The 11,787-nt window shown below is 34.7% G+C and overlaps 1 protein-coding gene across 1 annotated transcript; it reads right to left on the reverse strand.

Moving 5' to 3' along the window:
* Positions 1–2,155: 2,155 nt before the first annotated feature.
* On the reverse strand, positions 2,156–3,460 carry LOC103713538 (zinc finger protein 3-like). Its single transcript, XM_008800506.3, has one exon. The coding sequence runs from the start codon at positions 3,294–3,296 to the stop codon at positions 2,361–2,363; it is 936 nt and encodes a 311-aa protein (XP_008798728.3). The 5' UTR covers positions 3,297–3,460; the 3' UTR covers positions 2,156–2,360.
* Between the last annotated feature and the right edge of the window lie 8,327 nt (positions 3,461–11,787).

The following is an 11,787-nucleotide window of genomic DNA, read 5'->3' on the forward strand; positions in this document are numbered from 1 at the left end:
TTCAATAAACTACATTCTTTGCACATCCCGATGTCCTCTTCTTGATCTCGAACCAACTACATTGTTTGTACATGCCATATCCAATTACAATCAAATTGTAATGCCATTAGACCTTGTCATATCGTGCTAAAGTGGCTATTTAAAGTCGTAACTTAATCCATATTTTCTGAAAAATGAATCACATTCCAGCATTCGATTCCCACGAATTATTTGGCATGGCATACATGTATCATAACTGGAGTAGGCACAAAATAATCATCTTAATATAGATGCACCTAGGCATAATTATTACTCATAGGGTTCCATACAAAAGTTAAATTACGACTTTAGGTGCAAATGGGGCGTCGTTCTTGTTCAAACCATAGATGTAGTTGATTTTACCATTGGCATACTAACAATTTAGACTTTCAAGAATAATTTAGAGAAGAACTGGATTTGCTAAGAGTAAAAAAAAGAAAATTCATGTCGTTAATTGATACAACTTATGACTAAGTTTTTTAATTTATGATGGCAGTTGATGGAGATCCACAAAGATATATGAGATGCATACACTATTGATACATCATTTGAGAATAGAGTTGGAATCACCCATCAACTAGGTGATTCCAATGCTAACTAGGTGGAACAATTTTCCAATGGACCTGCAAGGCTAATCAATGCCAGCACCTTATATTCTTTGGTACTTTAAGACCATCCTTCAACAAAATTGTTTCCTCCAAAGTTATCACAAGAGAGAAAATATGGTGTTGATTGAAGTGTAGGAGTGAATTCCCCCGTTGTTGCTTAAAGTATAGTTATTAAACCGGCCAAAGGCCAGTTCACCAGGTCACCAATCCAATCATTGAGTCAATTGATTAGATTGGATTTATAATAAAATATAGCAAAAAAATATAATTAGTATATATTAATTACTATTTTTTTTAAAATCACATAGATCTACATTCTATATTATTCTTTAATTATAACATAAATAGAAAACAATCATGAATCATCTACTTAAAAATGTAAAAAATTGCATAAAATATAGAAAAAATAGTAGAATTGAGATATTTTAATTATTACAATTTGTAAATTTTAAAAATATCCAAAAGAATAAGATGAAGTATGTGTATATATATGTAGAAATAGTACTCTAATATTTAACACAGTTTCTTCTTTGAAGAATATTTGTTATTGGGTAATTCAACTTTTTAATTATCAACAATGATCTAATTTGACTCTGCAAAAGTTATGAGATATTGGACTACTATTTTACTTAAAATATTAATCAATACAAGGTACAATGTTGAGAACATAAACAACCCCATACACCTTCCAGTCTGTCTTACTATGAGAGATATTCACTTGAGAAGGGTACTTGAAGACCCAACTAATTAAGTTTTGCAATGTGATTTAATCCTCTTAACACAAAATCAAATTGGATTGTCCTTTGATAGAGTACCTGCAGAGCAAGCAAACCAACACAAGCAAGCCAACTCAGCGGCATCTAAATTTGCACCCATGTTATAAAGCTTTAAAGAAAATTAGCAATGAATCCCCAGGATTCGGAATTTATGCATGCTGTAAATAATTTAATTGCCTTTATTAGTAAATAGTGTAGCAGGAAAGCAAATGAAGAATCATAGAAATACAAGCAAAATCGAGGATGGTACAGGGGGAAATCTAGAAAAGGAAAATGACAAGGAGTTATTTACAATTTGCAATAACTTCATAGTAAAGATGTCAAGATGTTGAAACATAGTAGGAAAATAAAGATTTTACCATATAGTAATAAATATGATCTTATCATGAAATACTACCATGTATAAAAATCCTTTCCACTGCACAAATTACAATTATCTTCTTCATGAGTTTCCATTGCATAGAAACCATCCCTTGAAGGCTTAAACTGACTATATTGAATAAAAAAAAATCACTGATTTACCCACATATAGGGCAACCTTTCAACTTCTACACCCAATTCAACTGCAACATAAGTTTAAAACCCATGTTCTCCTAGATCTTAAAGTTTATAACTAGGCATCCAATAATAATAAAAAAGAAAGAATGCTTGTGCAACCCTTTTAAAGAATCATGAGACCAAAAAAAAAAAAAAAACAAGGAGAAATCTAGAACCAAATAAATGAAATCTATACATTCCATTGCTCATGTGAAATCAGAATGATCTTTACTAATTATTCAACATCAACTCAAAAGAAGAAAAAGAGATATTCAGTTCAACAGTAAGGAATCAGGAACTACTCACAAATCGGAAGTCAATTAGAAAGAACTAAAAACCAGTGGAAAGAGAAGCTAAACTCTCCAAGTCCTATGTCCGATCTTAGTAACAGGAAGTGGACCAAAACCAAAGAGAAACCATTCTAGAGCTTGAGAGACAAGTCAAGCTTGGGTAACTCCTCTTGTCTAACATGCAAATGACTGCCGCCGGCGCCACCGGCATCACCGCCGACGGCGCCACCGGCATCACCCCCGCCGCCGCTGCCGCCGCCACCATTATTCCACCGGAAACCTCCGACTGCCGCTCCTGCCGACTCATCGAACCTCGCCACCGGGGCTCTCGTTGCACCATATAATTCCTCGGCGAGCAGCCTTCCGATCGCCGGCTGGCGGTTGACAAACGGTGGAGGCCTCGACCAACCCCCGTGCCGCCCGTAAAGCAATCCAGCCGCCGCCATCGATGCCGTCGTCGTCCCGATGTACGGCTTGTGGACCATGGAGTGCATCTGGATGCCGAGGGGCCTCCCGGGGTACGACCCATGGAGGGGCAGCGACGCCATGGAAGGCGGGAAGTGGTAGGGGGCTCCTCCGACGCCGGCTGCGTGGTCTCCGACGAACCCCCCGTGGCGGTGGGCGGCGCCGCGCTTGGCGAGGGTGCGCTCCCGCTTGTGCGCGTTCTGGTGGCCACCGAGCGCTTGCGAGCTGTAGAACTTCCTCTGGCAGTAGTTGCACGAAAACACGCGCGGCTCCGACTCGGGCGACGACTCCACGGTCACCGCCGGCTGGTCAGCCTCCACCGAGCCGAATGATCCGATGAGGTTGAGCTCGAGCACGGGCGGCTCCGACGTCGATCCGTCCCCTCCATCCTTCTCGGCCAGTTCCAAATCCACCAAAATGACCTCTTTTGGCTCTCCACCTTCTTTTACTTCTAGTAGCGGTGCAACTTTTCTCTCCTCCCTCCCCTTCTCTTCCTCCATGCTGCGGTGGCCCGACATGCTTCTTCGAGAGGCTGCGATGGTGGATGCGTTTGGCCTTCGGAGGTCCCTCCCCTGCCTATAAAGGAGAGGGAGAGAAGGCATGAGAAGGCAATAATTTTATTGCTATCTTCCAGTAATGGAAGGATGGCGTGATTTCGCAGTTTAAATGGAGTTATAGATCAGAAAAGCACCAAGAATGGTGATGGGGGAGGCTTACAAGGTAACTTGCACAGCTATTAGTTTCTTCCATTCCCTCCTTTTTCTCTTCTCTCTTTCCGCTACCATGTTGCCTTTTATGTGCGTCCCAAATTATATGGATCTTTTAAAACAAGGAAATTCACTATAATATATGTGTCTAACATGACATATATCTTAGCATATGTCAGTGTTAGAGATAAGATATGATTTGCATGACAAATCAAATCTTACCATAATGTAAGAAAGGTAGATGGACTTAGTCCCATGTTGTGTAACTAATGCGCACTTGCCTAGCTTTGGAAGGAGTTCACATTTGGAGATATGGTGAGTAAATACTAGGTAATGGCTAGCTATTTTTGGACTCAAGATATATATCCTGGGTTGAGATCCACTCACGTAAATAGTTGCTAATTTGGCCATAAGCACATTTTATTCATTGCATATATTGGTGTGCGGAGGCTAAATACATGAACTTGGACTCAAATGGTATGATTTGGTATATGAGAAAGACGGTTAATGAAGTGCATGTGTATTTATCGAACAAAATCCATATAATGTATGAGAGATATGGTTGATGAAGACAATATTTATTTGGAATATATATATATTTGAATCTCTTAAATCTTGGGTTGTTTATATCATGCTAGGAAAAAGAAAAAAAAAGATTACAGGTTATGTTAATTTTGACTTTATTTGTATTTTAATATTAGATTTTTGAACCTGCAATCAAATTTTTGGGTTGAGTTTGAGTTTGCTGTAATTTGCCTCCAAGACAGGTTTAGATCAAATCTTTAATTAAGTCCCATGCATATATCAACCTATATGCAACTAGTGTATGGTTGGGTCTAAATTTTGGGGCTACATTAATGTTTTGAACCATATTAGTTGGATCAAATCCTGTCGACTCTGGTCGTCTAGGGTTCTCAATCCCAAATTATTCTATGTATAGATTTAGATTTTGATCCTAGGTGAAATTATATTTGGTTTAGATTCAGATTGAGAACATACTACTAAATATTTCTAATCACCATAAAACTTTTGTGCATCAAGAAAAAATCAAAGCATCTCATGCTTAGTTGTTGATACGACAAAAGATGCATCCAAAATATAAATATATGTCTCTTTCTCCTTTTTTTTATTCGTGTTTTTTATTTTTCTGAAATATAGGTATTAGTTGCTACAAAAATTTATACTATGTGCTACGTACTCATTTCAATTTAATGCCAGACAGTCCATATACATTTTTTTAGTATATGATAAAACAATGTCATTATTATTCATTAGTGCATGTGATCTGAGTCTTCTAACATATAATAAGAACATTACAAAAACGTACTTTGGTCTTCTTATATAATTGAAGTGATAGTATTAAATTCAGGATGTTAATTCCTTTCTTCCTTTAGAGCAATAGATGGACCACTTCTCCACTAACATCCAAACTCGCATCCTCTTAGTAGCATGCAGGTTCCACATTTAATTATGGACCATAGTTTAATTATTCATGATATGTTTAGTCTCCGTTGGGTGTATATATTTTGAACGTGTGATGCTACAGCTCTATAACATTCTTTGAAGTCAATTAAGTAATGTTTCATGTTTGTGTGTCATTGTGGAAGGATAAGTGAACTCCATTTTCTAAATTTTTCATAATCTAGAGTTTATCCCTCAATAAAGTGTTATTATAATGACGATCAAGAGTCTTTTTTTTATTCAATCCTATCTCTTTTTTTTATCTTCTCTTCAATCACATACACAACAGGTTGCCCAGCATAGGCTGTTTTTGGACCTAAGATATCTTAGGTTGAGATCCACTCACGTAAATGGTTGCTAATTTGGCTGCAATCATGTTTTATTCATTGCAAATATTTGTGTGTGGAGTCAAGTGCTACGATTTGGTATATGAGATATATGGTTAATGAAGTGTGTATTTATTGAACGGAATCTATATAATGTTTTAGCAATATGGTTAATGAAGACTATATTTATTTGGAAAATATATATTTGAATCTCTTAAATCTTGGGTTGTCTATATCATGCTAGGAAAAAAAGATTAGAAGCTTATGTTAATTTGGAGTTTATTTGAATTTTAATATTATATTTTTGAACTTGTAGTCGGATTTTTGGGTTGGGTTTGAGTTTAAGTTTGCTGTAATTTGTCTCCAAGATAGATTTGGATCTTTCTTTAATTAAGTCCCATACTTCAACCTATATGCAACTAGTGTATGGTTGGGTCCAAATTTTGGGGCTAAATTAATATTTTGAACCATATTAGTTGGATCAAATCCCATCGACTCTGGTCATCTAGGGTTCTCAATCCCAAATTCTATGTATATATTTAGATTTTGATCCTAGGTGAAATTATATTTGGTTTAGGTTCAGATTGAGAACAAACTACTAAAGCTTTCTAGTCACCACAAAACTTGTGTTCATCAAGAAATAATCAAAGCATCTTGTGCTTAGTTGTTGATACAACAAAAGATGCATTTGCAACATAAATATTAGTCTCTTTTTCCTTTTTTTCTCTTCTTATTTTTTCTTTTCCTGAAACATAGGTATTAGTTGCTACACAAATTTTATATATATATATATATATATATATATATGTATGTATGTATATGTATATGTATGTATGTATGTATGTATACTACGCACTCATTTCAATTCAATGCCAGCTAGTCATATACATTCTTTTGGTATCTGATAAAATAGTGTCATTATTATCTATTAGTGCATGCGATCAGACTCTTCTAATATATAACAAGAACATATCAAAAATGTACTTCGGTCTTCTTATATATTTGAAGTGATAGTATCAAGTTTAAGATGTCAATTCCTTTCTTCTTTTAGAGCAGAAGATGGACCACTTCTCCACTAACATCCAAACTCGCATCCTCTTAGTAACATGCAGGTTCTACATTTAATTACGGACTATAGTTTAATTATTCATGATATGTTTACTCTCCGTTGGGTGTATATATTTTGAAGTGACGCTACAACTCTATAACATACTTTAAAGTCAATTAAGTAATGTTTCATGTTTGTGTGTCATTGTGGAATGATAAGTGAACTCCATTTTCTAAATTTTTCATAATCAAGAGTTTATCCCTCAATAAAGTGTTATTATAACGATGATCAAGATTCCTTTTTAATTCACTCCTATCTCCTTTTTTTTATCTTCTCTTCAATTATATGGATCTTTAAAACAAGGAAATTCACTATAATATATGTGTCTAACATGACATATATTTTAGCATATGTCAGTGTTAGAGATAAGATATGATTTGTATGACAAATCAAATCTTACCATAATGTAAGAAAGGTTAGATGGACTTTGTCCCATGTGTAACTAATGCGCACTTGCCTCGCTTTGGAAGGAGTTCACATATGGAGATATGGTGAGTAAATACTGGGTAACGGCTAGCTATTTTTGGACTCGAGATATATATCCTGGGTTGAGATCCACTCACGTAAATAGTTGATAATTTGGCCATAAGCACATTTTATTCATTGCATATATTGGTGTGTGGAGGCTAAATGCATGAACTTGGACTCAAATGGTACGATTTGGTATACGAGAGAGACGGTTAATGAAGTGCATGTGTATTTATCGAACAAAATCCATATAATATATGAGAGATATGGTTGATGAAGACAGTATTTATTTGGAATAAATATATATATTTGAATCTCTTAAATCTTGGGTTGTTTATATCATGCTAGGAAAAAAAAAAAAGATTACAGGTTATGTTAATTTTGACTTTATTTGTATTTTAATATTAGATTTTTGAACATGCAGTCAAATTTTTGGGTTGAGTTTGAGTTTACTGTAATTTGCCTCCAAGATAGGTTTAGATCAAATCTTTAATTAAATCCCATGCATACATCAACCTATATGCAACTAGTATATGGTTGGGTCGAAATTTTGGGGCTACATTAATGTTTTGAACCATATTAGTTGGATCAAATCCTGTCGACTCTGGTCGTCTAGGGTTCATGATCCCAAATTATATGTATAGATTTAGATTTTGATCCTAGGTGAAATTATATTTAGTTTAGGTTTAGATTGAGAACAAACTACTAAATCTTTCTAATCACCACAAAACTTCTGTGCATCAAGAAAAAATCAAAGCATCTCATGCTTAGTTGTTGATACGACAAAAGATGCATCCGCAACATAAATATCAGTCTCTTTCTCCTTTTTTTCTCTTCTTATTTTTTCTTTTCCTGAAATATAGGTATTAGTTGCTACAAAAATTTATATATATATATATATATATATATATATATATATATATATATATATATATATATATATATATATACACACGCTACGTACTCATTTCAATTCGATGCTAGACAGTCCATATATATACATTCTTTTAGTATCTGATAAAACAGTGTTATTATTATTCATTAGTGCATGTGATCTGAGTCTTCTAACAGATAACAAGAACATTACGAAAACGTACTTCGGTCTTCTTATATAATTGAAGTGATAGTATCAAATTAAAGATGTTAATTCCTTTCTTCCTTTAGAGTAGTAGATGGACCACTTCTCCACTAGCATCCAAACTCGCATCCTCTTAGTAGCATGCAGGTTCCACATTTAATTATGGACCGTAGTTTAATTATTCATGATTTGTTTAGTCTTCGTTGGGTGTATATATTTTGAACGTGTAACGCTACAACTTTATAACATACTTTGAAGTCAATTAAGTAATGTTTCATGTTTATGTATCATTGTGGAATGATAAGTGAACTCTATTATCATTGTGGAATGATAAGTGAACTCTATTGAACTTTATCCCTCAATAAAATGTTATTATAACGATGATCAAGAGTCCTTTTTAATTCAATCCTATCTCCTTTTTTATCTTCTCTTCAATCACATACACAGAAGGAGCTCCAATACCAGCTGTTTTTGGACCTGAGATATCTTAGGTTGAGATCCACTCATGTAAATGGTTGCTAATTTGGTTGCAATCACGTTTTATTCATAGCAAATATTGGTGTGTGGAGGCTAAATGCGCGAACTTGGTGTCACGTGCTACGATTTGATATGAGATATATGGTTAATGAAGTGTATATTTATTGAACAAAATCCATATAATGTTTGAGTGATATGGTTAATGAAGACCATATTTATTTGGAAAATATATATCCGAATCTCTTAAATCTTGGGTTGTCTATATCATGCTAGGAAAAAAAAAGATTAGAAGTTTATGTTAATTTGGAGTTTATTTGAATTTTAATATTAGATTTTTGAACTTGCAGTCAGATTTTTGGGTTGGGTTTGAGTTTGAGTTTGCTGTAATTTGTCTCCAAGATAGGTTTGGATCTTTTCTTTAATTAAGTCCTATACTTCAACCTATGTGCAACTAGTGTATGGCTGGGTCCAAATTTTGGGGATAAATTAATATTTTGAACCATATTAGTTGGATCAAATCCCATCGGACTTTGGTCATCTAGGGTTCTCAATCCCAAATTCTATGTATAAATTTATATTTTGATCCTAGGTGAAATTATATTTGGTTTAGGTTCAGATTGAGAACAGACTACTAAAGCTTTCTAATCACCACAAAACTTGTGTGCATCAAGAAAAAATCAAAGCATCTCGTGCTTAGTTGTTGATACGACAAAAGATGCATTTGCAACATAAATATTAGTCTCTTTCTCCTTTTTTTTTTTCTTCTTGTGTTTTCTTTTTCTGAAACATAGGTATTAGTTGCTACACAAATTATATATATATATATATATATATATATATATGTATATATGTATGTATGCATGCATGCTACACACTTATTTCAATTCAATGCCAGCCAGTCATATACATTCTTTTGGTATCTGATAAAACGGTGTCATTATTATCCATTAGTGCATGTGATCAGAGTCTTCTAACATATAACAAGAACATATTGAAATGTACTTTGGTCTTCTTATATATTTGAAGTGATAGTATCAAGTTCGAGATGTCAATTCTTTTCTTCTTTTAGAGCAGTAGATGGACCACTTCTCCACTAACATCCAAACTCGCATGCTCTTAGTAACATGCAGGTTCCACATTTAATTATAGACCATAGTTTAATTATTCATGATATGTTTAGTCTCCATTGGGTTTATATACTTTGAAGTGACGCTACAGCTCTATAACATACTTTGAAGCCAATTAAGTAATGTTTCACGTTTATGTGTCGTTGTGGAATGATAAGTGAACTCCATTTTCTAAATTTTTCATAATCTAGAGTTTATGCCTCAATAAAGTATTGCTATAACGATGATCAAGAGTCTTTTTTTTCCTATTTTCTTTTTTTTTCTCCTCTTCATATGCATATACGGTAGGTGCCCCAACATCGGCTAAATTTATAAATGTCTTTTTGTGATTTTAGCATCTTCAGAGGTAACTAATCATCCACCCTAATTTTTACCAAGGTAGATTTTGTAGAATTCTTTCTCCTTTGTTACTTTGATACTCACTAGTGTTGCAAACTGCAAGTGGGTGGGATTAGGATTAGATGCAGCTTACCTTCGAGCCCTTTGATATTGACTACAACATGACCGACTCATCGATACTTTCTTCCTTTGTTGGCTCAGTTTGGATTCAGATGCATAATTGAGATCTTGTTTCTTTAATGAATTAGGTTTGTTCAAGTAGAATGATGAGAACTCATTTTGTATTGATTTGTGCAATTTAATATCAAATTTTTATTTTCGATATATTGATAAACATTATATAAATTACATAAAGAAACAACACTTTCGGAGCAAAGAGGGGCTATATAAGGAAGTACGCTATCTATACGAATTAATTAAACACAACTTTCTACAAACCGTCTAATTCGCTAAATTTTTCAGTATCAAAATCTTATTGCATGATATATTGATTAGTATCAATTCAAAATTCCCTTGATTTAGCTACGTACCAAAGACTGTCTAACACACTTTAGTTGATCATTCTTGTTATGAATAATGCATAAGTTTGGTCCAAAGTAACTGAATATCTGATTATTGGTGCATTAAACGAGAAATACAAACCGCAAAGTACATTTTTTTCCTTAAATAGTAGAAATTAAGGAAAAAATATCATCGCCCATTTCATTGATAATTAACTCTTTCTCAAGTTTATGTTTTGCTTGTATGTCAAGTTCCATGAGAGGAATGCATGAGAGCCCTCCCCGAAATGCTTCGGTGAGTATTACATAAAGAAGCTTATACACAAGAGTAGATGAAGAACTATGGCAGAGAAATACTATTGCCTATAAATTAACATGAAGACTTATTTGGTAGCAAGTAATTCAAAGTTCTTAAACTAGAGAAGATGAAAAGAAAAAGGTAATCTTTTGAACTTTCAGCCAATAAGAATGTGCATGTCGCACGTGTGCGCTAATAGATAAAATTAATAATTGGCTGGAATTCATTGTGCCACATAGTTTAAACAAACTGGAATGCATTGTGACAGCCATGCAATGGCTTGGTGACACCCTAACATAAGACGGCCAATAAAAGCAGTCCACATGGCAAGACAAGATCTTGCTGCTTGTCACATTGGAGGGCCGGCAAATGGCCGACAATAGGTAGGAAAGCTAATGTGGAGTTTCCCCCATCAACTGATGTCCTACAGTAGCAGGTTCTTCTGCATTGGTTAGATTATTATCATATCTAATACGAAACAAACTTTCCCCTCATCCCCTCCTTTGAGATAAGCTTCTTTTCCACTGTCATCACATACTAGGGTCCACAACAGCACCCTTTTCAATGAGCCCCACTCTAAAGGATGGTGTACTGAACCAACAAAAGCCTAACCATAGTGCTTTATATACTCATTCACTTCCCCATCTGCATGCAAGAATATCTCCTCCTGTTAGTTTGTCTACTTGGGTTAGGCCATATATATCTTGTTGGGATCTCAATGTCCACATCTGCTCCCATGTATATATAGCTAGTGAGAGAAAAAGAAAAGAGAAAAGGCTACAAAAGTGGGAGGCCAAGGTTTCAGTCAGCTGAAATGAATGATAAAGGAATCAACAACCCACTGAAAACAAGGTCCAAAGGCTCAATTCCTCTTGTCTCCATCATGATGACCAGTTAGGCAAACAAAAGGGAAATGTTGCACACAGACATGATCTTAGCAAGATCCTAACATGATTTGGTTCGAGGCCGTGAGACACAATTAATATGACTGATGTAACTCTGAAAACTCTTCTAGATAATCCCTTCTCTAGGCTGGAACTTCTGGCTTTGGATTTCAAATACAACGAGAAAAAGCAAACAGAAGGACAATCATCTTCAGAATTCCAGGCAATCAAGAATAATTGCTATTATTTTTTCTGCCGAGCTGCTGTCATCAACTAATGAAAGCAGATTAGATAAACTTGGAGAGCTGGAGTAAATGATA

Source organism: Phoenix dactylifera, unplaced genomic scaffold (assembly GCF_009389715.1).
Source record: "Phoenix dactylifera cultivar Barhee BC4 unplaced genomic scaffold, palm_55x_up_171113_PBpolish2nd_filt_p 000046F, whole genome shotgun sequence".
Lineage (NCBI taxonomy): Eukaryota > Viridiplantae > Streptophyta > Magnoliopsida > Arecales > Arecaceae > Phoenix > Phoenix dactylifera.

Excerpts from the sequence above, each read along its gene's own strand:
- LOC103713538 (XM_008800506.3), bottom strand. The coding sequence starts at position 3,296 with ATGCCTTCTCTCCCTCTCCTTTATAGGCAGGGGAGGGACCTCCGAAGG.